The following is a 27,984-nucleotide window of genomic DNA, read 5'->3' on the forward strand; positions in this document are numbered from 1 at the left end:
TAAGCGGCATCATGTGCCATGAAATGGGAACTTGCTTAAGAGTAAGGCTTGAGATAAGTTGATCAAGGACTTGTTTGAATGCTTTTAAAATGATTGAAAACGTTTTTTATGAAGATGTTTTTGAAACCCATCATATGTAAAAATTGAATAAGATCCTGAAAAAACACTTTAAGTACTTCATACAAAAAACACATATTTTATGCTTCTTCTAAAAATTATTTAAATTATTTTCGAATCCCAAAAATTAATTTTACCAAAATGCTTTCAATTATTTTAAAATCACCACCGAACGAATTCTAACTTTGTCGAGTGGAAAACCCACCGCCCAAAACATATATATAAAACCCGAACGAGCATTTCACAAAATCCCAGATTTTCCAGCTAGAAACCTCACCAAACGAAAAGGCACAAAGAATCAAAAATCTAATCGTACAGAGAGAGAGCAAAAGCCATGGCTGCTTCGGACGAAACCCCGTCGGCTAAGAGATGGCTTCCTCTCGAAGCTAACCCTGATGTTATGAATCAGGTACTTCAATCAATCGCCTTCCTTTTCAAGAAAAAATTAAATTACCCGTATTTATTGCGTATTCTTCGGATTATGCTCTGTTTGTTTCCCGAGAAAATGCAGAGCTAGGGTTTGGTGCGAATTTGATGTGGAAAATGGAACGTTTTGATTCTTCTGGAAATTGAGTTCAAGTATGTGATTAAGCTTGTTTGGATTTGGTTAATAATTTGAAATGAATGTAAACCACTCACATAGAATCTGCTTAGTTGCTGTAGGGGAAATCAGTTGGCAAAGAGATGATAAAGTACGTATCGGTTTCGTTTATACCAAAATTTTTAGCGTTGGGGAGACCCAATTAGTGAATAATAACTAAACATTTGCTTTTGACAGAAAGCTAGACAGGAATTTGGTTTTCGAAACTAAAACGTAATGAGTAGCGACAATCATTTTGCACTGAAGAGAAGCGGAAAAATGTTTAGCCTATTCTTTCGTCATTTTGATTACATGTACTCTTGTTTGTATGTTATGTTGCAAATTAGATTTATAGTTTTCACAAAGGTGATATATTCAAGAAGAGCACCATTTGCACCATTTGCACCATTGACCTTTATAATGGTTTTACCTCATTGTGCAAAATACCAAATCAAATGAAAGAAACGTATTTGGTTATTGCAGTTCCTTTGGGGCCTGGGTCTTCAAGAGGATGAGGCAGAATGCTATGATGTTTACGGGTTGGATGGAGAACTCTTAGAAATGGTTCCGAATCCTGTACTTGCTGTCCTGTTTCTTTATCCTATAACCGCTAAGGTTTTGTCTCTTTCCTTGAAATACAAATTAATAATTCTGAACTTTGTGGTTGGTGTGGAACTTAAGTTTTCTGCATCTGTCTTTCTTTTGGACAATATGAAATTTGGTTGTCTCCTGATTTGAGGGATGTTTCTGTACTTTTCAGACTGAAGAAGAGAGAATGATGCAGGCAAATGAAAAACAGGTGAGTGATAGGAAATTTGATTGAATGCTCTGTATAAAATGAAAGCCTTTTATTTTTGAGCGGGTTGTTGAACTTGTGATCTCTCTGTGCATATATGTGGATGGCGTGCATGTGCATATTCATGCGATGATAGTAACTTTTGAGAGATCAGTTCTGTATTGAAATTTATGTTCACATTCAACCATGTTTTATGTTTTCATACCTTGCTCACTTATTTTCGATTGTGTTAATTCGTTTTATTTACTTCTTGCATACTTGTTTTTTTGCTTGGTGTTTCTAATGATTTACTGATCTAAAGAGAATTTTGTATTCAAATACATTATGACTTGATTTGATTTGAAGTGGTATGATTTAATTAGAATGATTTGGAATGCATATCCTGGCTGTAGGAACCCAAAGGTAATGTTTATTTTATGAAACAAACTGTGGGCAATGCTTGTGGAACAATTGGACTTCTTCATGCTGTTGGAAACATCACTTCAGAGATCAAACTTGGTAAGTTGTTTACTGTTTTCCTGTTATGGGTGAATTCTGATTAGAGTTATTCATGGCAGCCTTGCGTTCTCCATACTTGCGGGTGTATGTATTACACACAAGTATTAATCACTGCTAGTGATTTAGAGTGCCGTGTTTTTTGAGTGGCTGCTAGCAAATCTTGGTTTCTTTTGGATTCTCCCCCCTTGACCAGGAAAAGAGTGTGTGTGTGTGTGTGAGAGAGAGAGAGAGAGAAAGAGAGAGGTTTGTTGAAATTTCTTTGGGGCCAATGGTTCCTTTAACTTTTTTTTCTCTCATATTCCTCTTTCTCTTACCTAACAATGTTTGATCACCCTGCTTCTGAAAATGCCAAACAATTGCAGGAACAATCGGATCAATAGAAGTAAAATGATAATTAAGAATATAGAATGCCTGGGGAAAAAGCATACCATTGGAAAGGAGCTTCTTGGTTATTACCACCAAAGTGTATGCTATTCTAGTTTCTAACTAGGACAGTGCATGTTTGTGGACCACCTAGCCGTGGAAATTAGGGATACAGAATTGTGAAACTAGAGAATTCTAGATACCAAAACTGTTCCCTTAAGTAACTCCTTTGGAGGAATTGAAGCTTGATTTTGTTCAAGTACGCAACCTTGGAAAGCATGCTTCCCTGTAGAAGCCAAAATTAATGATTATTTTTCTTTCTGACAATTGCTTACTAGTTATTAATAAATGTTTACCACAGTTATTTTTTCCATGTTATCCTCTTTTTCTTTTCAGTTGAGGATTCGTTCTTGGATAGGTTTTTCAAAAAAACTGCAAGCATGGATCCATTGCAGGTTCTATTTTCTTTTCCCTCATATTTTGTCCTTTCAGCTTGACCAATTCATATAGATTCATATTATTCTTCTTGCCTCTTATTGTCATCTATTTGTCATACAAATGTAGCGTGCAGCATTCCTTGAAAGTGACACAGAAGTGGAAGTTGCTCATTCTGTAGCAGCCAATGGTGGCGATACAGAGGTGATATATTTTAAGTAGCATAGAATATTATGTAAAGTACCAATCTCTGCACTTTCCTCTGTTTGGTTCATATGGTTTGTGCTTCACATGTCTTACTCTGTTTCTTTCTAGGCGTCCGACAATGCAGACACTCACTTTATTTGCTTTGCATGCGCGGACGGTGAGTGCTTATTCTATATCTGTTCAGAGATGGTTCTTGATTTTTTTTACCCTACTGCACGGTTTGTGATTTTGATCTTTTGTTTAATTTGTAGGGGAACTTTATGAGCTTGATGGGAGGAAGTCAGGCCCAATCTCTCATGGTCCATCTTCACCAAACAGTCTATTGCAGGTATTTAAGATGTCATTGTGCTCTCTGATTCAAAATTAGAGGAAGAACACACAATCAATGCCTAAACATATCAAAAGTTAAACTGTCAATTTAGTAACCGTTTCTTTTTTTGGGTCAAGTAAAGAGAGGGAAGAAGCATAATATCCTCAAGATTAAATGGATGAAGTTTCGGGGGGAGAGAGGAAACTATAACTAAAACTGTTTTGAACTGATTTAAAGTTAACGTGTCTATGTTTTGGAAAAGTCAATCATAATAGTTCAATTAGCTATTCTCATGTTTATTTTGGCTCATTTCAAGTGGGAACGTGTTGGCCTTTACCCGAGTCTTTATGTACAGTTTGCAGCCCTTCATCGCCCATCTGATAACTTTTTAATTGCATAACAGGATGCAGCTAAAGTCATACAGGGCATGATCCAGAAAAATCCCGACTCCCTCAACTTCAATGTGATTGCAATTTCGAAGAAATCTGGTGGGTTTTCTTAAGTTGGAATGCATCCATGTCCTTCATAAGCGGTCAAAAGTGCAGTGGTAGCACTTGATGTACGCATCTTTATCCTTTTCCCGGTTTAACATGTGTGCTGGCATCTTTAGCATAAGCTTACTCAACTTGCGTTAAACTTGTTGTAAACTTTTCTGATTATAACGTTGGTGTGCATTGAACAAGCCTGTTGGAATATGAATAGAGTTCTGTTTTTGCTTTAATCATGTAGTGCTAATGATCCCGGAAAAAGAAACAAGTGTGTATGATAGATGGATTGGAATTTTGAAACCAAAACCAAACTGATTTCCAACTTAGTTCCATAAGAGTGTCAAATGAGTATGTTTGATTGTTAGGCGTGAAATATGTCTATTGCAACGTTGTGATGGCATGCTAGATTATTAGGTTTTATGATCATTTGCACGGCGTGCTCAGCATATTTCGAATGTATTACCACATAGAAAACGGCATAGAAAACTGATCCTCACAGATTGGTATGGAACTCACACAAATAAGAGCTGACAGTGAACAAGGATTACATAGTAGTTGTTTCTTGGCCATGAAGCAACCATTGCCGCGTTAATATCTGTTTGATGATATCATTGTGCACCCTGTGTATCGTTGCTGATGAGCTTCCTAGGCCGCTCTTCGTGTCAGTTCTTGATGCTTCTAACCCCGCTCGCCAATGTTGAAGCCAGCTGATCCAGTTTGTCAGCACCAACCGGGTGCTGTCCTGTCACATAGTTGTAAACCCAGTAAAACACCATCGCCGCTGTTGCGCCAAGCCCTCCCGACATAACAAGCCCAGTATTCAGCAGAAGCATTGCAACTCCGGCTGGTACCAACACCGGGCTGAAGATCACCAGCAACGGTGTTGCTGCCACCAAACCGATAACAACGGCAGTGAGTGTCAAACTGGAGAGGACGGAGAGGGACCCGGAAAAGGTTATGGCAGTGGAGGCCTTGGCCAATTGATAGGAGAGGTTTTCTGGATTTCGAGCCATTGATGATACTCTATCGTTTCTTTGAGGAGCTTGCTGGTTGGGAGGGAAGGGCGTATATGAAGGGTGGTGAGTCACGTGAGGAGAGGCGTATGTCACGTGCTTCGTGTTTATCTTCAGAACATTTGCATGTGAAGAAGTATGCGTTTGCTCGACACCTATACTACCCTACAATTCCATTGTTATGTTTATCCGGTTTCTGGGAGAAGATGTTTCTCTCTGTTTTGGAAGGCAGCACAAGTTGGGTGGTTACATCTGCATTTTCTATGGCAGCACTTGCCATCATCCGTGGACCCACCGAGCTCGACGATCCAAGCGTTGGTAGATTAGATCGTTGTCGTCGGAAGAACATTGCTTGGCTCCTTCCTTTTAAGGAAAAATTCATCCTTCTATGTAAATCACAAAGTCTTGACATGCATATACAAGTTGATTATGCACGCGTGAAATTGTGATTTGTTTAGAATTGATGATAACGGCCTCTGAAGACTCGTAAACAAGCTTGATATTCACATAAATGTGGAATCTTATTGACACACTCCGACCCCACGTTGACTATGAGTTAGACTTCGTTGGCCGATACTGTGTGGTGACGAAGCCATAAATAAGGTAATTGGTACGTGACAATTAAAATGTTCAGGTTCAATTTTACTAAAAATTTGAAGAATCTCCCCTACAAATACAATAATTCAAAATAAATCTTGCAAGTAAACGCAATTAAAACTCAACTTCCCCGACGGTCATACCAAGGTTTCAACCCTTTTATTCCATGTCACATAAGTTCAGAATTAGTCAAGCAACAATATAAGCAAGTAATCATGTGATGTGCAAGTATAACCGTAAATTTGGTTATTTATTAATGCAACTAACTAAAAAGACAGATATCACTACGTAGGAGAGATGTACTATTGCCAAGCTCACTCACCGTCACAAGCTGCTACTTTCATCCTACTAGGTCCTTATGGGCGAAAAACAAAGTGTGAACGGATCACATCAATTATCAAGTTAAAATTCTTTTATAACATACTAACCCCTGTTTTAGAAAGACCTATAAACTAGTATCTATTACATTTACATATATAAGTTGAAAAATACATGTCAGTCACAATAAAAAATCATACACGAGGAACTGCAATACATTTCTACTAACTATCTACTAACTATCTATCACACTAGCATCTACTAGTGAATCTAGCATCTTTTAGAAAATATAACACATGCAAACATCCAATGGCTGAAGCTAAACTATCCTCCATGTATAATGGTGAAAATAAATCACAATATAAACACATATCATTTAAATGTCATCTAATCATTGCAACCTAAAATTTAGTCTCATCTAAGACCAATATCAAGGCATGCTTGTGATACGGATTTTTACTACCTACAAATGTAGGGATAAAAACACTTAAAAATACTTGTAAGAGTACAAGGTTATCGTAGTATAGTAGCTTAAGCAAGATCATTTTCCGTGGGGATTATTTAAATCAATTTATGCAAAACCAAAATCTTAGTTAATTATTTGAAACAAAGATTGGAAAAAGTTGATTTTGAATTTAAAAATAATAAAAACGAATTTAATTAAAATGATTAAAGAAATTAGCAAAGTAAAGAAAACAAAGGAAAACGTTTTGAAAACCAAATTGTAAATGCCTAAGGTTCCGTCATCCCCTTAACAATCCTATGTAGATTTACCAATTACTTATGAATTACCCATGCAACTTTGAATGTTAGGTTTTCCTAATGCATATTCTACTCGTGGTATTCAAGGTAGAACATATATCAAACATGCAATCCGTCTGTGGTATTCACATCAAATATAAACATGTATGACTCATTATGATTTGTGAAAACCCTCGAAAAACCATGCAATCCCTAAGACCCCTAGGTGAAATTACAACTATCAATCACAAGAAGCAATACTCAATCCTCAGGTGGTATTCTGACCGAATTGCATCCAATTTGTAACATCCCACATCGCCCAGGGGAGTGATCCTTAAATTTATATTCACATCCCTACCTAGCACGAGGCTTTTTGGGAGCTCACTGGCTTCGGGTTTCGTAGGAACTCCGAAGTTAAGCGAGAAGTAGGCTAGAGCACTCCCAGAATAGGTGACCCACTTGGAAGTTACTTGTGAGTTCCCAAAAAAAAAAACCGTGAGGGAATGGTAAGCCCAAAACAAACAATATCGTGCTACGGTGGTAGAGCGGGCCCGAAATGTGGTGGACCCGGGCCAAGATGTGACAAATGGTATTAGAGCCAATCCTTGGTCAGAAGTGTGCCGACGAAGACGTCGGGCCCCTAAGGGGGGGTGGATTGTAACATCTCACATCACCCAAGGGAGTGATCCTTAAATTTATATTCACATCCTTACCTAGCATGAGGCTTTTTGGGAGCTCACTGGCTTCGGGTTCCGTAGGAACTCCGAAGTTAAGCGAGAAGGAGGCCAGTGCACTCCCAAGATGGGTGACCCACTGGGAAGTTACTCGTGAGTTCCCAAAAAAAAAACCATGAGGGAATGGTAAGCCCAAAACTGACAATATTGTTCTACGGTGGTAGAGCAGGCCTAGAATGTGGTGGACTCGGGCCGGGATGTGACAAATGGAATCAAAGCCAATCCATGGCCGGAAGTGCGTCGACGAGAACGTCGGGCCCCTAAGGGGGTGGATTGTAAAACATCGCCCAAGGGAGTGATCTTTAAATGTATATTTCCATCCCTACCTAACACAAGGCCTTTTGGGAGCTCGCTGGCATCAGGTTCTATCGGAACTCCGAAGTTAAGCGAGAAGGTGGCCAAAGCACTCACATGATGGGTGACCCACTAGGAAGTTGCTCGTGAGCTTCCAGAAACAAAACCGTGAGGGCGTGGTTGGGTCCCAAAGCGGACAATATCGTGTTACGGTGGTAGAGTGTGCCCGGGATGTGGTGGACCTAGGCCGGGATGTAACATATGGTATCAGAGCCAATCCTTGGCCGGAAGTGTGCCGATGAGGACGTCGAGCCCCTAATGGGGTGGATTGTAAAATCCCACATCGCCCAGGGGAGTGATCTTTAAATTTATATTCACATCCCTACCTAGAACGAGGCCTTTTGGGAGCTCACTGGCTTCGGGTTCTGTAGGAACTCCGAAGTAAAGTGAAAAGGAGGCCAGAGTACTCCCAGGATAGGTGACCTATTGGGAAGTTGCTCGTGAGTTCCCAAAAAAAAATCGTGAGGGAATGGTAAGCCAAAAGCGGATAATATCGTGCTACGGTGGTAGAGCGGGCCCGGGATGTGGTAGACCCGGGCTGGGATGTCACCACGAGCAACTTCTTAGTGGGTCACCCATCTTGGGAGTGCTCTGGCCTCATTCTCGCTTAACTTCGGAGTTCATACGGAACCCGAAGCTAGTGAGCCAATCCCAAAAGGCCTCGTGCTAGGTAGGGATGTGAATATAAATTTAAGGATCACTCCTCTTGGTAATGTGAGATGTTACAATCCACCCTCTTGTCCTCGTCGATACACTTCCGGTCAGAGATTGGCTCTCATACCATTTGTCATATCCTGGCCCGGGTCCACCATATCCCGGGCCTGCTCTACCACCGTAGCACGATATTGTCTGCTTTGGGCCCCGACCACGCCCTCACGGTTTTGTTTCTGGGAGGTCACGAGCAACTTCCTAGTGGGTCACCCATCATGGGAGTGCTCTGGCCACCTTCTCGCTTAACTTCGGAGTTCCGACGGAACCCGATGCCAGTAAGCTCCCAAAAAGCCTCGTGCTAGGTAGGGATGGGAATATACATTTAAGATGATCACTCCCCTGGGCGATGTGGGATGTTACAATACATTTGTCATATCCCGGCCCGGGCCTACCACATCATCGGCTCGTTCCACCATCGTAGTACGATATTGTCCGCTTTGAGCTTACCATTCCTTCACGGTTTTGTTTTTGGGAAGTCACGAGCGACTTCCCAGTGGGTCACCCATTATAGGAGTGCTCTGATGTCCTTATCGCTCAACTTCGGAGTTCTTACGGAACCCGAAGCCAGTGAGCTCCCGAAAGGCCTTGTGCTAGGTAGGGATATGAATATAAATTTAAGGATCACTCCACTGGGCGATGTGGGATGTTACAATCCACCCCCCTTAGGGGCCCAATGTCCTCGTCAGCAAGCTTCCGGCTAGGGATTGGCTCTGATACCATTTGTCACGTCCCAGCCCGGGCCCGGTCTACCACCGTAGCATGATATTGTCCACTTTGGGCTTATCATTCTCTCACGATTTTTTTTTGGGAAACTCACGAGCAACTTCCCAGTGGGTCACCCATCTTAAGAGTGCTCTGACCTTCTTCTCGCTTAACTTCGGAGTTCCTACGAAATCCGAAGCCATTGAGCTCTCAAAAGGCTTCGTGCTAGGTAGGGATGTGAATATAAATTTAAGGATCACTCCCTTGGGCGATGTGGGATGTTACACAATTACTTATCTAAACATCCTAATGGTAGCTAAGCATTAAGATATAGAGACAGTTTAAACACAGTGATTAATAATTCAAAGTATGCATGCATAATATCATAACCAATTAAATAAAAACTACATATTCATGCTAAGTGACACATCCTGACACTGATATTCCCTGAATACCAGGATAGACACGTGCTGGCAGACACCCGAGGGTGACGAAAGCCATTAATTGATACAAAAGCTAAGAATAAGAAATAAATAAGAGTTATGAATTTAAAATACAATGAATTAATAATTTAGAAACATGTTCAGAGCATACAACTAACTAGAGCTCTAAAAGAATTAATATAAAATTGAATAAATAAAAGGATGTGGGTCCTACACCGAGAGGACTCGAATATGCCATGCCTCGATTCTAAATCCTGAAAGGGGGTGCAAAATAAGGGTGAGTGGACCAAGTTCATATATATATATACACATAATACGAAAACAGTTATGAACATACTAACCCCTAGGTTTATATATAATGAAAACTACTAGTATAATAGTGATAGGTTTTTTGAAACTCTGGCATGCCATAAAACATCTCAACAGGTATAACGCGAAAAAACATCATATAAATCATCGCGTGTATTGTCTCGTAAGAGTGGTGTATTGCTAATAAGATCATTGAAATAATTATAACTCTCGGCCCTATGCTAGCACCGTGGTCTCTGCGCCCGTAGCCAAAGATTACTAACTCTCGGCCCAATGCTTGCTCCGTGTTCCTCAGCCCGTAGCTAGGGATTATTTCTCCCGGCCTATCTACCAACACCAGATTCTAGCCTCAGCAGCATAGTGTCCACTAGGTACACACAAATAGTTACGGCTCTCATAAATAACCACTTAATAGTATAAAGTTATCCATCGTCTATATTATAAAGAGGGGTTTCTAAAACATGTTCTAACATCCTATCGTCATCCATCAGATAGTCTACTAGTTCATGATTTTTATAGAAATTACGATATATTAAAATATAGCTCAATATAGGCCAACAATTGATTCCTCACCAAAAACATAAGACTAAAAACAACATATTCAATAAATATGCTTAACATAAAATCAAATCATAAATTTGTAAGGCATGTTATTCATTTATGCAATTGAACTATAAAATCATATAATTTTAGAAGGGGGTCCACTCACATGTATTCCACTATTGGAGAGCCACTTGAATTAGGATGGATTGGATCACTTTCCACAGTTGCACCTAAACACCAAATAGATTAGGTTTAAATAATTGGCTTAAGTGTTTAATTACTACAACCCAAAGTTTGGGTCGGGTCCCCAAAAAGTTATTGGACTTAATCCAATAACCAAAGCCAATCAAATGAGTTGGGATTTTAGCATGTGGGTTGGGTCCTTAAAGATTTTGGGCTTAAATAGGGTTAGGACTTATTGGGTTTTGGTTTTGGATAGTTTTAGGAGTAAAAAGGGTGGTGGTTTGGGCTTGAGCCCAAACCCACACATCACACACATAAGAACACCAACACACACACACATGTATGCACAACACACATGTACACATGCATAGCACACACATACAGCACTGCACACACACTCACACACACGGCACTGCACACACACTCTCACACACTCACAACATATCACACACACCACACAACCCACACACACTTATGGCCTAAGTAGGGCACAACCCACATGCCAATTAACCAAATAAAGGACATAAGAAACCAGGCTGGGCTAAGGCCCGTGGGTGATTTGAGAAGGCCTGATGGCCTGATGGCTTGGGTGTTGTCGGGGAAGAACACCGAAGTTGCTACAACTCCGGTCGACGGCGAACAAACAAACCAATACCCAACCCAAGTACAAAAATGAAGAGGGAAGGTAGCTGAAGTATTCTCGTACCCTAGCTTCACCGTGAACTACTTTGGGTGGTCGGAAAAACCTTCAAAGGTCACTGGTTTTTTTGGGAAAAACGCATAGAGCACCAGTAGAGGTTAGAGCCTCAAAATTATCTCCACAACACTAAAAAATCTTGGATTAAACACTAAATGAGGCAGATGTTTCACGTGGAACCGATGGGGAAGACTCAAAGCTCACGGTTCAATGAGTTCGAAACTCTGCCATGCGCAGATGGTCCATGCAAAGCCACTGCTAAGATCCTCAGGCAACCTAAAATCTATTTCTGGTGATTTTATGTTGAACTAAGTTGTAAGAGATGGTGGTTGTGGGTGGTGTGGTGCTCTCGGGTGTGGGTCGAGGGGTGAGAGGTCGGGGAGTGAGGAAGAGAGAGACGAGAGTGAATGCAGAGAGATCCGAGGAGAGAGAAGGGAAAAGAGAAGAGAAATGGAGGAGAGAGAGAGATTGGGGGACAAAGGTTATAAGTTGGGCCCCACGTGGCTCACCAATTTAAGTCCCAAAAATAATTTTTTTTACTTAAAACTTAACTATATTTTGAAATTAGGGGGTGAGGTGTTACACTAAGGCTCAAGGCATTGCCCTAGCAAACGGAATTAGTTACGAACAACCATAAAATGAAGAGAATTTTATTGAAATAGAAAAAGGATAGAAAACACCTTGAAATACAAAACGTCAAAGCCCAGCTAAGTTCTCCAAATTGATGCCCCGTTCCTAATGACTAAAAAACCTTACTTATACTACTATAAAATAAAATCCTACCTAGAAAAGGTCTTCTCAAAACTAGGAAACATAATAGAATAAGATAACTAGGAAATAAAATGTTTCCTATTTAAACTGAAATTCAGACTTCTTAAATAATCAGACTTTTGACCGATCAAATAAACTCCGATTTGGTCCCAAAAGGACTTTTTCTTTAAAGCTTGAGACGTCCTTAACAAATCCTTAGAATGAATCTTCCTCAAATTATACCATCTTGACCTTCAAAATGCCCAAAATGTCCAAAAACGTCAATCTGGGAAAGCTGCGCACTAGGTCTTATATTTCATCACCACGGTCAAACGGCTTGGTAGAAAAATCTAAAATTTTGACACAATCATCTTGAAAGACTCACGAACATCTTCAAGTAGAATCACTCCAAAATTCATCCGTTTGATTACTTTTTTCTCCAGAGGAAGTCAAATGTCCTACATTGAAAATATATAACAAAAATATCAAAATTCTATCAAAATAACCAATAAACTATAACTAAGAATAAGGTAAAATATATAGTATAATATCGCCTCATCAGCTCACTTATCAAAAACATGTTTTGTCAAAACATTTAAGAAGGAATTCACTCACTGAATTCAAGTCGACCATTCTCAATGGGCGCGTTTCCTTTGTTTAGTTTAGACGAACTCGCACCTGTACCAATAACTTAGTCACTTTAACTCAATAAAGCTTCTAAGTGTTATATGTGTCAAATGCCTCTATTAGTGAAAACGTAGTGCATCATTTGATTCAGGACGTTGAAAAATCTTAGGTTAGGTCTCGAGTTCTCACGTGCCACCATACAGACAGTCTCACACCACCTAGTCGTCAATGTACACACCGTTGTAGCTAGTGAACACACCATCGTACACGTCTCCATCACCGTCAGTACATTGTTGATGTTGTCATTGGCCAACTATGCAACTGCGATGACAGTCGTCGTTCGGCGCTGTCATATGTTAAGTAGTGCTGCGCTTACTCACTGGTGAGGCAAGCACAACCATTAGAATTAAAGGATTGTGCTGCTGTAACCACTAAGTATTAGTTTGGTACTGATGTGTTTTTATAAAAAGTGGGTATCAAGAAAAACTGAGCTCAAAAAGGTGTTTGGTAAACACTTAAAAATAACTTATTTTCACAGTTTTTTGTGAAAAAAGCTGAAAATGTGAAGCAGCAAAAATGAGCTTATTCTCACAGCACAACAGAAACAATTTTTTTTCAAAGCACAACAATACCAAACCAGTCATAAATCTGCTAACGGCTGCCGTGCTTCATCAGCAGAATCTTCACCAGATTTTGTAGAATTTCCAGAAATCATTTCGGAGCTCCAAATTGGCTCATTTTCACATATTTCTCAACCAAATCTTCATAAAAAGCTCTAAAACACTTACCAAAACCTAAACCAAAATGTTTTACTTCTAGATTCACTTCGAACTTGTTGGAAAACGGCCAAATTCTTTTGCTGAAAATTGGAAGCCAAACATAGAGGATAAACAGGGGGTTAAAATCTTCGATTTCAACTCAACAACAACATGCACAACATGATTTTGATACTTGGGTTTTTGAGTATAGTCTAAAATATTGGGACAAAGGGCTTCCAATGGGTCAAAATAAAAGTCCTTAAAATATCCCAACATATAGACACTCGTTGGATATCTCAAAGAAGTCCTCAAATGTGAGGACAGTATGGGACTCAAAGAGTGGGCTCCACTGTTGATTTGAGTGTGGAACAAACGCTACCCACGTGTGAATGTTGCACAACAACTTCTCATTTTGGTTTTTTTCTTGTTTTTTGAACCCACTATGTGAATGCTAATAGCCATTCCTGTAGCTTCCCTTTTTTTTTAACCGTTAGCCTTTTGGTTTTTATCAACGACCACAATACTGTAATGAAATGAACAATCATTGTTTAATATTTTAGTTCCTACATTTAGGGATTATATTATAAGGACCTCTTAATTGAAGGCAATAATCCTTTAGTGACCCGAATATTCTCTTGAAGTCCCTAAATGAGTCCTCAAAGGTGGTGATAGGAGTTACTGTTTTGAGACTTGCATTAGAGATGCTCTCAAGCCACTCAAAACTCTTCCAACGTGCAATTATGATTTTGCCCCTTCTGAACATGTTACTTAATATATGAATTTCATTAGCCAAATTAAGTATTAATAAACAAGCGCATTTAAAAGTTATTAAAAATTATGTAATATAAACATGAATGTTTAAGAACTATTGAATTTTGGCTTTAAAAAAAAGAAATATTGAATTTGAATCACATTATTGCTAGCTCATTGTGAGGTTAAGCTCACTCTCTTTCATTTAGTGTAAATAATATCGTTTGTTAAAAAAAAATTATTATCATTCGGTGACCCGACTCAACTCATATGGATCGATAGACCCGCTACAACACGGAAAGAGATCCTCTCCGGATCTTTCCATCTAAAGGCCAAAGATCAAGTGATTTGAGTCTTTAAAATTTGATTCAACGGCTAAAAACAGAAAAGTTAATAAAAACTTCTAAAAACTATAATAATTTTTAGTCGTTGAATCATATTTCAAAGATCTTAACTTTTAAAAATTATAATAATTTTTAATCGTTGAATTATATTTCAAAGGTCCGGATCGCTAGAGATCCCAAGATGAACTCTTTCCCTAAAAACACACATCCCTGATAGAAAGTTAGAATCGTTACTATAAATTTCGCCCAAAACAAAAGAATATAAATATCAAATTTGCAGAACCCAAAAGTCGCACCGCCAAAATCCACCAAAATTCATCCCTTAATTCGTCTTTCAACCTCTCTCTCTCTCTCTCTCTACTAATTTTAGTTCTCTTTCCACCAAAATCCGGGTTTTTCCTGTGTTCTCAAAGAGGGTTTTCAATGGAGGTAGAGCAGAAGCAAGCCCAGGTGATCGAGCACTTCGTGAAGCAAGCCTCTAGTCTCCAGGGGTCCTCTCTCGTCAGCCTCATAGTCCAACTCACCTCTCATTCTTCTCTCTTCGCTTTCTCCGAGATTTTGGCTGTCCCCAATGTGCTCGAGGTCAGTCCTTTCGTGTTCTTTGCTTGCCTGATGCAATTTGGGATAAAAATTTTGCTTTCGGGTTATGTGATTTTTGATTCTGTTAGCCCCATGATTTAGAGCTTCTGGGTGTTCCTCAGATTCTGTATTTTTGTAGGAAATTAGTGTTCTCATTTGGGTTTTATGCAAAGTTATAAATTTGTGTTTGGTTTTTAGTGTATGATCCCAATAGAAGAATGTGGGTTTTAGTACCAATTTAGAATATTTCCATTACAATTTGTGTTTTATGTTGATATCAAATGTAGAAGGGGTTATGAAAGATTTAAAACAAAAGGAATGTTAATTGTATATCTGATCGGTAGGATGTATGTTTGGTTAAATATGGAAAATATGGATACCCATCAGAGCCCAAAGAGATCACTTATTAACTATTAATCCCGCGTCGGAATTGGATTCTTGTACATTTTGTCTTTGATGAGCTAAAGTGACTTTGTGCTTACTGCTTACAGACCCTAGTATGAAGACTTGCTTCTACTGTATCCTGATCATGACTTTAGTATTAATTAGTGGATATGGAGTACCCAAGCCATTATATTCTTTATAATGATTTGGGTTAACTGATAAATTTTGTCTACTGCAACTCCAAAAGGTGAAATGAGGGGCAAAGCATTCCATCCCAATTTATTTTCTTTATTTATTTGTGCAGTGAAGTTTAATGATGGGTTCATGATTCCTAACAATCACCTTTCCTTTATTCCCTAACATGGTATTGTTAGATTCTTGACGTATATTATGTTTCGATTCTCATAATGTGTTTCAATGCAGCTTCAAGGAACGGGATATGCTGTATACATTGATCTACTTCGTCTCTTTGCTCATGGAACATGGAGCGACTATAAGAGTAAGAAACGTTCTGCACAAACTCCTTTGCACTACCTATAAGGGGAGACATTCTGTACTTCTATTGGTCCTTCAGTTGTAGTAACTTTTTTTTCATTTTACCAACTAGATACATTAGGACGTTTTTTGTTGGTTGAAAAAGTTAGATGTTGGGACTAGATACCAAAGGTTTTACAGTTTTCCAGATTCTCTGATCTATCAAGGATTCTCCGGTATTAGTTTAAAATAAAAGGTGATCAGTGATTGATAGACATGTTTTGGTATGCTTGCATTTGCTGTCAAAATCGTCACAGTTCTGGAATGAAAGGGGTAACATTGATACATGTTCCCTATGGCAGGTCTGATATAAACCTCAATGGTTATAGGGCCTTGTCCCAACTAATCATACTCCTCCATTTTATCCCACCAGGGCTTATTTTTATTTTGAGTCACATGCTGTTATATATTTCCTAATTATCCCCATCCATGTTATTTTCTGTCCTCTTACTGTAATACTACCCTCAATGCTGATTAGTCAGTAATTTGAACAGGTAAAACCATTAACCTTAGTTGAACTGTCCAAACCCTCAAAGCCTGTTTTATTTCATTTTTCTCCAATTTGAGTGAATTGTGTGTGTGGTAATTTTGGAATCTATCACTTTCTGTAGAACCACACATCTATCTCAACATTCTTATTTAAGCCACAATCATTTTATGAATATCTTTTTTTCTTTAACTACCTAGCATTCTGTTCCAAAATAGCATGCCTTCTTTCATATATGACTTGAAGAAAAAAAATTTGTGGCTATCAAGTTTCAAAAGGCAGAGTTTCTGAACTTTGAATCGATCGTCCTTAATAGTTTGGGAAGGCAATGATGAAATTCTTTCAGTTAATAGCAAAGTTACTTGCAATAGGTTACACAACATCGTAATAAGTAAAATACCTGCTTGTTCTAGGAGCCTTCTTGGTATACATATATTGACAAATGTTACCTGCAAAAACTGGAAGTTTTCCTCTCGTTCATTGAGTACTTCTTGTACAACAGTATATGGACAATCAACAGTATTATGTCAAGCCATTGCTTCCTTGCATTAGTGCTCAATGTGTAAGGAAGCTTAACATTTACTGTTCGGGATCTAATAATGTGAAATTGTCAGGTCTACTTATGTTACTACTACTTCATAAAGTATCTATCTGTATTGGACAAGAAGTTGTTTAAGGAGCCATAAGATCTTTGATCACTCATAGTCATGTCATTGGTTGTTTCATTGGAATATGACATTGGCAGTGGCACTTGAAATTATATACTTCTTGTTTAACATACCTATGAGTGCAATTTAATGACTGAATGAGTTGCAGGTAATGCTAGCCTTCTTCCACCACTAGTCCCAGATCAAATCACCAAGCTGAAGCAACTTACTGTGCTTTCTCTAGCTGAGATGAACAGGGTATAACGATTAGCTTGATATCATACTCTAATAGTTTGACCTTTTTTATTGTAGTAGTCTGGTTATACCTTACTTGAAATTTCCGGCTAGTCCCTTATTGGAATATGGTACTTACAGTAATGCAGTTTAATATATCTCTTAAAGTTCCTACTTTGGTCAAATTATTTCACTTTTGTGCCAGGAATGAAAGCCACTTCATTTTTCCATGCATAGAATATAGGGGTTTTGGTGGGTGATAGTGCTTTAGTTCATGTACTTCTCAAATCAATGTTCATATGAGATTCTCAAGGTCTTGGTGCCTAGGTGGTAAAAAGCTTGCTTTTGAAATTTTGAGACCTAATTAAGGCTAGAATTTTTATATTAATGAAATTTAGAATTTACATTAGATGAAAATAGCAAAAGATTTAGAGATTGGGGATAAAAAAGGGAGGAAGGAGGCTCATAAGAAATTATGGCTAGTCTTCTCCAGTTTATTTATATGTGCAGGAAAAAAGAGAGTGGGCCTACTTTACTTAAAAAAATTAAAATAAAATAAAAATCGAGTGGACCTACTTATGAGCATATTTTTTGCATCCCAAAAATTACTCACACAAGTATGAAAGCAAACTAGACACTGAACTAAAAATGAACACTTGTAAAGGTTACTAGACTTCTTTAAAGAAAAGGGAAGGGATTTGGAAATTTTTTATTTCCCCCCTTTTATTTCCTGGAGAAAATTGGGTGGATTAGGTTATAAAAGAAAACACAGTTTGCCAATACATCTGGGTGTTTGTTGCCTAAAATTGGAGAAAGGAGTAAGACATATATATTTAGCTTCACATTTATTCAATTATCTGTAAATTCTTTTAGACTGGTGTGGGTTTGATTTGACATAGGAACTGCCACTTCGTGCTGGTGGAAACTAGGTTGGCATTAGGAAAATCACTTATCCTTTGGTGGTGTGGGCTTCTTTTCGTATTTGGTCAGAAAGAAGTAGGTTGTTTAGTTCATTTTGGAATAAAATTAGTTTCCAGCTTCTCTATTTCCATTTTGATTATTAAAGGGGAGGGGGTTGGTGTTTGAATTGAGTGAAGTGGGATTTTTTTATTTTTTTATTTTTTTTGCTGATACTTGATAGTTAGAACTCCGCCTGTGTAAGTTTATCTTACATTGCCAGTCCCAAGCCCGGATAAAGGAGGAGGGGGAGGGCGTCAGGTAGTCGATAACTGACACTCCTATCTTAATCCTTATTATTATGATACTTGATAGTTAGACTAATTGTGATAAACTTAATACCATGATGCTTGTAGTTGGTGTGGGCTTCTTTTTGTATTTGGTCAGAAGGAGTTGAGTAACTCAGAAGAGTGTAGAAACTACTCCTTTTATCGTCGAATCAGGAAGGAAGAAGTGGTTGTAGCTTTGAAGAAGATGAAGCATAGAAAAGCAGTGGGCCCAGACGATATACCGATTGAAGTGTGGAAAGCCTTGGGAGAGACAGGTATAGCATGGCTCACTGACATTTTCAATAGGATTTTGAAAACGAAGAAGATGCCAAACGAGTGGCGAAAGAGCACCTTGGTGCCTATTTACAAGAATAAGGGCGACGTACAAAATTGCATGAACTATAGGGGTATTAAGCTAATGAGTCATACAATGAAGCTCTGGGAGAGAGTCATTGAGCATAGATTGAGGCAAGAGACACGGGTTTCGGACAACCAATTTGGGTTCATGCCAGGGCGCTCAACCATGGAGGCAATCTATCTCTTACGAAGATTGATGGAAAGATATAGAGATGGGAAAAAGGATTTACACATGGTCTTTATAGATTTGGAAAAAGCGTATAATAGGGTTCCAAGAGACATTCTTTGGAGGATTTTAGAGAAGAAAGGAGTACGAGTAGCATATATCCAAGCTATAAAGGATATGTATAAAGGAGCAAAGACTGCCGTAAGAACTCATGAAGGACAAACCGAAAGCTTCTCCATAACTGTAGGATTACATCAAGGCTCATCCTTAAGTCCTTACCCTTTTGCGTTGGTAATGGATGATTTAACAGGACATATTCAAGATGATATTCCTTGGTGTATGCTTTTCGCAGACGATATAGTGTTGATAGATGAAACTCAGGAAGGGGTAAATGCGAAGCTTAACCTTTGGAGAGAAGTGTTGGAATCTAAAGGTCTTCGCCTAAGCCGATCAAAGACAGAATATATGGAGTGCAAATTCAGTGCAAATGGAGGCAAAAATGAATTAGGGGTGAGGATCGGAGATCAGGAAATACCAAAGAGCGACCGTTTTCGCTACCTAGGATCTATCTTGCAAAAGAACGAAGAATTAGATGGAGATCTCAACCATAGAATACAAGCTGGATGGATGAAGTGGAAGAGTGCATCCGGCGTGTTGTGTGATCGTCGTATGCCACTGAAGCTTGGTCGTACCCAGTGCACAAGGCTCCCGCTTTACGCAGGGTCTGGGAGAGGTGAATGTCGGCTAGCCTTACCCCCATTTTATGGAGAGGCTGCTCCCAAGTCTCGAACCCGAGACCTACTGCTCATGGGCGAAGGCTAAGGGAAAATTTTATAGGATGGCAATAAGGTCGGCGATGCTGTATGGCACAGAATGTTGGGCGGTGAAGCATCAACACGTACACAAAATGGGGCTAGCCTTACCCCCATTTTATGGAGAGGCTGCTCCCAAGTCTCGAACCCGAGACCTACCGCTCATGGGCGAAGGCTAAGGGAAAATTTTATAGGATGGCAATAAGGTCGGCGATGCTGTATGGCACAGAATGTTGGGCGGTGAAGCATCAACACGTACATAAAATGGGTGTAGCAGAGATGAGGATGCTTCATTGGATGTGTGGGCACACGAGAAAGGATAAGATTAGGAATGAGGATATCCGAGGTAATGTAGGAGTAGCCGAAATTGAAGGAAAGCTGAGAGAAAATCGGTTACGGTGGTTTGGACATGTGCAAAGAAGGCCTACTGATGCTCCGGTTAGAAGATGCGACTACGGGATAGAGGTTCAGGGCCGAAGGGGTAAAGGAAGACCTAGGAAAACTTTGGAAGAGACTCTAAGAAAAGACTTAGAGTACTTGGATTTAATGGAGGACATGACACATGATCGAGCACAATGGCGTTCTAAGATTCATATAGCCGACCCCACTCAGTGACTTGGATTTTTCAAGTCTCCAATCAAGAAGTTTTCCCCACTCGGAAAATTAAGGGAACACTACCTCAACCTACATGCTCCACTCACAAAGCTTCAACATACAAGCTTCAACAAAAGAAAAATTCAAAGAACTTAGTGAAGAAGGCTTTGGTGTATTTAACACAATACGTTGAAATGAAACAAAGCTTATTTATTGATATCTCCAATAAGTTACAAATATGTACATATACGTGAGTCAAAATAAACAAACAAGAGGGAGTCTTCACAAAGGTTGCTTAGGAGAAGTCTCAGCAGTCGGTAGAGCCCCAGAAAGAGAAGGCATCGGAGGGGGATCATTCGGAGCCTCAGTACTGGACAGCACCCTAGAAGGAGGAGGCATCGGAGGTTGATCATTTGGAGCTTCATTACGCGGTACAGCCCCAGAAGACGAAGGCAACAAATGCCTTTGGAACAAACCCACAAACCTCTGATGATCATGTAAAATCTGACCATCAGATTCCTTCATCTGGTCAAGCTTCCTCTTCATGTTTGTAGCATAGTCATGTGCGAGCCGGTGCAACTGTTTATTCTCATGCTTGAGCCCTCTAATCTCCTGTTTGAGACTCATCACTTCAGCCGCCAATGATTCAACTTGGCGGGTTCGAGCAAATAGGCGTTAGGCCATATTAGACACAGAACCTGCACACTGAACACTGAGAGCCAGAGAATCCTTAACAGCCAACTCATCAGACCGTTTGGAAAGTAGTCTGTTATCTTTGGGAGTGAGAAGGTTCCTGGCCACCACCGCAGCGGTCATATCATTCTTCATCACGGAATCCCCAACAGTAAGAGGACCAGTAGGGGATAAGAAGGATGGGCGCCATATGTTGTCTGGAGAAGGCGTGGCTGCCTCTTCAACAAGGTTCAAGTCAAAACGACGGTCGGAGGGGCCAGACATTTTCAAAGGTGTTGAAGAGAGAAGAGGTCGGACAAATCAAGATCTTAGAAATGTAAGAAGGGAGCTTCTACTGGTGGAGATTCAAGTGTGCTTTGGAACTTAATACCAGCTTCTATAAAAATCTGCACTCGATGGAGCTTCAGAAATCGAAGAGGCGCCTGCTCAGAAATCGAAAAGGCGTTTGCTTTCTCAAAAGTTGGGCTGCTCAGAGACCACGAGGGCCGATCTTAGGAATCGAAGAGGCGTTTGCTTTCTCAAAAGCTGGGCTGCTCAAAGACCACGAAGGTCGATCGCAGAAATCGAAGAGGCGCTTGCTTTCTCAAAAGCTGGGCTGCTCAGAGATCACGAGGGCCGATCTCAGAAATCGAAGAGGCACCTGCTTTTTCAACCTTGTCAGCACCTGTCACATGCACACTCAACTTTGCGGAAATTACGGGCATTCTGTCGAAGATTTCTGGTGAAGTAGAAAGCACGTGAATGTTACTGTTCAATCATCCACTTTCCACACACAACATCAGCTCACGGGTACCACAGATAACTTTGCCAAAAATCTCTGACAAAGTTTAGACACGTGAAGCTTGCAACTCCCATTACATTGCTATGACCAAGAAGGCTAAAAGAATAGCAAAGAAACAGCACTAACAAAGTTTAGACACATAAATTTTGAAGGTCTAGCTACCATATTATTACCCACAAGGGTAAAGGAACAGGACCATTGCTGGATAATTGGAAAGTCCCTGTGTGTCAATCTCTGTGCTCCGTGGCAAGGTAGACTAGCAAACAGGCCTAACCTTTATTCACATTCGAGAATACACTCCCAACAAGATTGCTTGCTTCAAGATCGAAGAGGCACCGTCCTCCGAATCTCGAGAGCCAGACTCCCAACATGATTACTTTCTCAAAAAGCGATGAGACATCGCTCTCCGAATCTCGAGAGCCAGACTCCTAGCAGGATTGCTTTCTCAAAAATCGAAGAGGCACCGTTCTCCGAATCTCGAGAGACAGATCCCCGACAGGATTGCTTGTTCGAAAACCGAAGAGGCATCGCTTTCTCAACTTCGAGAGCCAGATCTCTTTGGATAAAGCTTGTCTGTAATCTTCACACGTAACATCAGCTTTCCAGATACCACAGACCACTTTTTCAAAGTGCTCTCACAGAGTTAAAACACGTGAAGCTGACAGCTCTCACTACCGTGCTATGACCAAGCAGGGTAAAGGAATAGGATTACTCCTTGTTGTTAGGGAGACTCTTATATATGTCGACCTCCATCCTCAACGGACAGGCAGACCTGCAAAAATGCTCAACCCTTCCTCATATCTGAGAGGGCACTCCCAACGAAGCCTCTCGAAATACTCAGCTTTCTTTCCCCCCGAGAATACCTCTGCAAACAAGCTACACCAGAGCAAGAATATCTCATATCATCAGGGTTAAAAGCAAGAGTATCCCATATCATGCTTTTTCCCTGTCTTTTCCTTTGGTCTTGTTCTTACCTGCAAGACAAGGAGAAAGAGAGCAATCAGTCAGCACTTGGAATCAAGCTTCCAGTCCGGAATTGACTGCCTGGAACCCCTTACCTGATTACTTACCTGGCATTGCTCTCGAGTACTCATCTTCAACATCTTATGCTTCCAGAGAACATACCACATCTGCCTGAGGAACAAATAGGGCAAGTGAGAAGGATACAAAGAAGCATGTGGAGACAAGCGCAACAGAACACGTGCCGATACATCCACTATGTCAACAGCAAAAGTATCCCATATCAGCAGGGTCGAACGTACTCTAGATTTGATGGACTTATTTTGATCCTCAAATTCTTCAGTCGGCCTTATACTCTGGCGGAAACCAGAAAACCCTCCAGCCCAGTTCAAGAATAAGCCTGTGAAAAATTACTTCTTCAAAAGCAAAAGTATCTCATATCACATTTTCTCCTTTTCTTCTCTTTATCCTTCATGCTGCCTGCAAGATAAGGAGAAGGATAACAATCAGCCGGAACTCGAAATCAAACTTCTGATTTGGGACTGATTGCTTGGAGCTCTAATTGCTTACCTTGTCTGTCACCTCTTTCAGCAGATCCCCTAGCTCGGCAACTTGGGGGACTCCTACTACATGGTTTGTATCGCGCTTGATCAAGCCTGAAACTACAAGTAAGCGTCAAGTGAAATTGATACATTACCTTGTGCATCTCCACCAGTTAAAGATACCACCCCTGGAGGGAGGAAGAGGACTTCCAAAGAAGATGCCACATCTACCTATGAGACAGATAAGGCAAGTGAAGACAATACCACACTTCGGTACTTAAAAGTTTCGTAATTACGAGATCATTCTCCGACAATATTTCCTAATGTCATTTGTACTAAATCATTTACTTGTACTCACTAAAGGAGAGCTTGAACCTATGTACTGTGTAAACCCTTCACAATTAATGAGAACTCCTTTACTCCGTGGACGTAGCCAATCTGGGTGAACCACGTACATCTTGTGTTTGCTTTCTATCTTTATCCATTTACATACTTATCCACACTAATGACCGGAGCAATCTAGCGAAGATCACAAACTTAATATTTAAGATGATATTCTTTGGTGTATGCTTTTCGCAAACGATATAGTGTTGATAGATGAAACGCAGGAAGGGGTAAACGCGAAGCTTAACCTTTGGAGAGAAGTGTTGGAATCTAAAGGTCTTCGCCTAAGCCGATCAAAGACAGAATATATGGAGTGCAAGTTCAATGCAAACGGAGGCCAAAATGAGTTAGGGGTGAGGATTAGAGATCAGGAAATACTAAAGAGCGACCGTTTTCGCTACCTAGGATCTATCTTGCAAAAGAACGGAGAATTTGATGGAGATCTCACCCATAGAATACAAGCTGGATAGATGAAGTGGAAGAGTGCATCCGGCGTGTTGTGTGACCATCGTAGGCCACTGAAGCTCAAGGGAAAATTTTATAAGACGGCAATAAGGCCGGCGATGCTGTATGACACATAATGTTGGGCGGTGAAGCATCAATACGTAGGTGTAGCGGAGATGAGGATGCTTCGTTGGATGTGTGGGCACACGAGAAAGGATAAGATTAGGAATGAGGATATCCGAGGTAAAGTAGGAGTAGCCGAAATTGAAGGAAAGAGGAGAGAAACTCGGTTACGGTGGTTTGGACATGTGCAAAAAAGGCCTACTGACGCTCCGGTTCGAAGATGTGACCACGGGACAGAGGTTCAGGGCCGAAGGAGTAGAGGAAGACCTAGGAAAACTTTGGAAGAGACCCTAAGAAAAGACTTAGAGTACTTGGATCTAACGGAGGACATGACACAAAACCGAGCGCAATGGCGTTCTAGGATTCATATAGCCGACCCCACTTAGTGGGAAAAGGCTTTGTTGTTGTTGTTGTTGTTGTTGATACTTGATAGTTAGACTAATTGTGATAAACTTATTACCATGATGCTTGCAGTTGTAGCTTTTCTTTCTTACTAATCAACAAAATTGTCTTATCCAAACAAATACCATGATGGGTATCCTGTCTTTTCATCTTGAATATCCAATGAACACCCTTTCCCTCCCCCTAAATTCCTGATCATAGTGTAATATAGCGTGGACATATGGGCCTTCTGAGTTGGTACTTGTTAGGTATGAATACAACTGCAGTTTCTAAATTTTTCTGTTTTTACCAGGTTTTATCATATGATCAACTTCTTGAACAGCTTGATCTTTCAAATGTGCGCGAACTTGAAGACTTTCTTATCAATGATTGCATGTATGCGGTATGTGCCCCCTATTCGTTAATGAGAAAAAAATGTCATAAATTCCGTCGCTTTTAAAAGATTTCGAATATATGTGTTCTCATTTATGGGGTGATTTCTTTCAAGCCAGTAATAAGGAAATGCTGAAAAGGTTGCAAGCTGAAAAGGCTAATCTTTCATTGTTTTATGTATAGGGCATAGTCAAAGGGAAGTTGGATCATTTGAGAAGATCTTTCGAGGTTGGATATGCTGCCTTGACTATTACATTTGACTCTTTTGATGATTTCCTGGATATATGTTTTGATTTCAATGTTTTATCTTGACCATCATTTAATTTCCAGGTTCAATTTGCAGCTGGGAGGGATTTGAGACCTGGACAACTAGGGAATCTAATACAGACTTTAGATGATTGGTATGCATGTTTCTGTATTTAGTTGGTCACTTTATGTCTGAGGTCTTTCTTTCCTACTCTCATTTTGTGTATTTGCACTCTCCCCTTAATTTTATGTATTCATTCTTATTGGATTTATTCAAATAGCAAAGCATAGAAATAAGAGAGGAGCGCAAATGGATAAAATGGGAGTGTGGAAACGCTATTCTTCTTATAATTCCCTCTCCAAGACAAGTCCTATGTGTCATGTTAGGCACCTTCTTACCTATGCATTGCCTAATGGAAGTTAGACAGAAATCAATCTTGATCTAATAGGGTTTTGTTTTTAAAATTTGTGCCCCAGGATGGCGGTACAAGTAATTTTACTAACCATCCTATATGCACCCTTACACCCTTACCTGCATGTCTCCCCCTCTCTTGAAGAGAAATTATACATCAAGGCGTCATTATAATGTTAGTTGATCCATGTAGTACTAAGGGGCTGTTTGATAACCATTTCATTTTCAGTTTTCAGATTAGTTTTTTTTTCTCATTTTTTTTCAAACTGAACCGAGAACTTGTTTGGTAACTACTTGCAGTTTTCAAAAAAAAATTGAAGGCCAAGTTTTGAAAACTCAATAGTACTTTTCCGTTTTCATTTTTTTGAAAACTGTAAACTGAAAACAAAATGGTTATCAAACTGCCTGTAACCTTTCCAAATTACATCATGATAAACAAATTGTTACCTGGACCTTTTCCGTTCCAAATTACGTTCTTTTTAGTTATCCTAATGTAGAAAAGAGTACTGTTTAAAAAACTTTACTAGGATGTTTACAGTAATTATTTGAAACTATCAGGTTAAACACTACAAACAATGCGCTTCTCACAATTGAAGAGAAGATCAAATGGGCAGATAAAAAGTGTGAGTTGGATGCAGTACACAAAAAGGCAGTCAACGACAGGGTGGAAGAAGTCAAGAAGTCTGTCAATAACAAGGTAAGTTGAATCCATCATCAACCTATGTAATCATAATTTTGTTTTGAGTTGTTGTGATGCACCATCTAGAGATTGCTTCTCTTTTCTTTGCTGTGGTCATAAGATGTTATGTAAAGGGAAAAATGCCAGGCTTATGTGGGGGTGCTTGGGTCTGGCCATGGTTTGGGTGGTATGGTTGGAAAGATATATGAAGGACTTTTGAACATTATGTGGGAGTGGGGGTTAAAGGAGTTACGGGACAAAGTGCAGTTTTGTCAGCTCTTTGGGCTTTGGTTACTGAGTTTAGTCACACTACCTTCTCTATTATTTGGCTTGTCTGGGAGTTTTCGGTACTTTGGCTTTTTGTTGTTTATGTTTTGTTCATTTTTCCAAAAGAAAGAAAAGGTAGATGAGATGCCTTTGGACTGTGGGTATGCTGTGGTTAAGTTTTCGGTTTCCAGATTGTGGACTACCACTATCCATTTTATGTCAAGGAGACATTTACCTTTTGTTTTGAATAGAAGAGCTTTTATCGAACTTGCCAGCGTGCTAGGGGCCTAGGACCGAGATACGCTAAACTCATACAACTTCAGCATGTCAAAATTCAGAAAATATTCCAAATAAGAGGGCAAGCAATTAAAACCTTTTTATTTTCAAAACCATACAATGTTTACCTTCACAAATCCCAGTTTCTGTTGTTTTCTCTGTATCAAAAGCTATGAGATAGGGTTTCCTACTTGGACGAGCCTCGGAAGCTCGGTTAACTCAAATAAAAAGGATTCTTTTTCATGAACTTGTATAAGGCCATAGGGTTTACATCATTGGGCAGATAGCCCTTAGGTTAACAACTTTAGAACTAGTTTTGCCAATTCTACTCACATTTTCAAAGTTATTTGAAACGTGGGTTAATAATTCACTCAAACAGCTGTGTGCATCAGAGAGAGAGAGGCAGACAGACAAATTTTCTTGTAATATATGTTGGTCAACTTGTTTTACTTACTTGGCATAGGGTGCACTTTAAGCAGGGTGGGCGAGACTTCCAAGCCTTTGATGACATTCTGTTTGGTGAAACAGCTGGACTAATGGACTATGAAGAAGATCGAACCCGAACCAAGAGGTATTAAATTCAGACTTCTTAATCATGTGTTGTTATTATACCTTCACCCCTTCAAAAATAAATTTTTGTATTAATCGTGGTGAACCAAAGTCATGTGTGTTAATTACCATGGCCTGGTTGACAATATGAGCATCTCTACTTGGCAGTCTAACCGTATAATGTATGTATTGCATCCGAAATCATTCCCATTTAATCTCATGAAACTGAAATATCGCAGGAGAAGATCACCGGTACATTGACAAGTGCGGCCGCGGCTGGGTGGGGGTGATGTCTGGAGCACTGCCAAAATTTATCCATAGTGCTTAATTGTTTTATGCTCAATTTCTTAAGGATGGTGGTATAGCATGATTACTTACGTAGCGACATTTCGAAGCTTCGTGTGTATTTGGAAAGTCTATATACATGGAAATATGGAATGCTCCTTATTGCTTCTTCGGTTAAAAA

The 27,984-nt window shown here is 39.7% G+C and overlaps 3 protein-coding genes across 5 annotated transcripts; 2 read left to right on the plus strand and 1 right to left on the minus strand.

Annotated features, from left to right (window-relative positions):
- The first annotated feature begins 221 nt into the window (after positions 1-221).
- Positions 222-4,027, plus strand: LOC103431461 (ubiquitin carboxyl-terminal hydrolase 3-like). The gene is made up of 9 exons (XM_008369617.4): positions 222-526; positions 1,181-1,312; positions 1,458-1,496; positions 1,886-1,991; positions 2,751-2,809; positions 2,919-2,993; positions 3,105-3,153; positions 3,248-3,324; positions 3,710-4,027. The coding sequence occupies exons 1-9, from the start codon at positions 452-454 to the stop codon at positions 3,806-3,808; spliced, it is 711 nt and encodes a 236-aa protein (XP_008367839.2). The 5' UTR covers positions 222-451; the 3' UTR covers positions 3,809-4,027.
- A 207-nt stretch (positions 4,028-4,234) lies between these two features.
- LOC103431460 (oleosin 18.5 kDa-like) lies at positions 4,235-5,233 on the minus strand. Its single transcript, XM_008369616.4, has one exon. The coding sequence runs from the start codon at positions 4,805-4,807 to the stop codon at positions 4,457-4,459; it is 351 nt and encodes a 116-aa protein (XP_008367838.1). The 5' UTR covers positions 4,808-5,233; the 3' UTR covers positions 4,235-4,456.
- Positions 5,234-14,570: 9,337 nt separating this feature from the next.
- On the plus strand, positions 14,571-27,984 carry LOC103400376 (COP9 signalosome complex subunit 7-like). Of its 3 annotated transcripts, none has more exons than XM_008339020.4 (9): positions 14,571-14,950; positions 15,755-15,830; positions 17,169-17,257; positions 25,010-25,099; positions 25,273-25,317; positions 25,420-25,490; positions 26,306-26,444; positions 27,449-27,540; positions 27,758-27,984. In XM_008339020.4, exons 1-9 carry the CDS (start codon positions 14,792-14,794, stop codon positions 27,777-27,779), a joined length of 783 nt encoding a protein of 260 aa, XP_008337242.2. In that variant the 5' UTR covers positions 14,571-14,791; the 3' UTR covers positions 27,780-27,984. The 3 variants fall into 3 exon arrangements, 2 of the variants coding, with proteins under 2 accessions (XP_008337242.2, XP_017178166.2); XR_011579933.1 differs by having other exon boundaries at positions 14,598-14,950; positions 26,306-26,758; positions 26,829-27,540; XM_017322677.3 differs by having other exon boundaries at positions 14,598-14,950; positions 27,498-27,540.

This window comes from Malus domestica, chromosome 04 (assembly GCF_042453785.1).
Source record: "Malus domestica chromosome 04, GDT2T_hap1".
Classification (NCBI taxonomy): domain Eukaryota; kingdom Viridiplantae; phylum Streptophyta; class Magnoliopsida; order Rosales; family Rosaceae; genus Malus; species Malus domestica.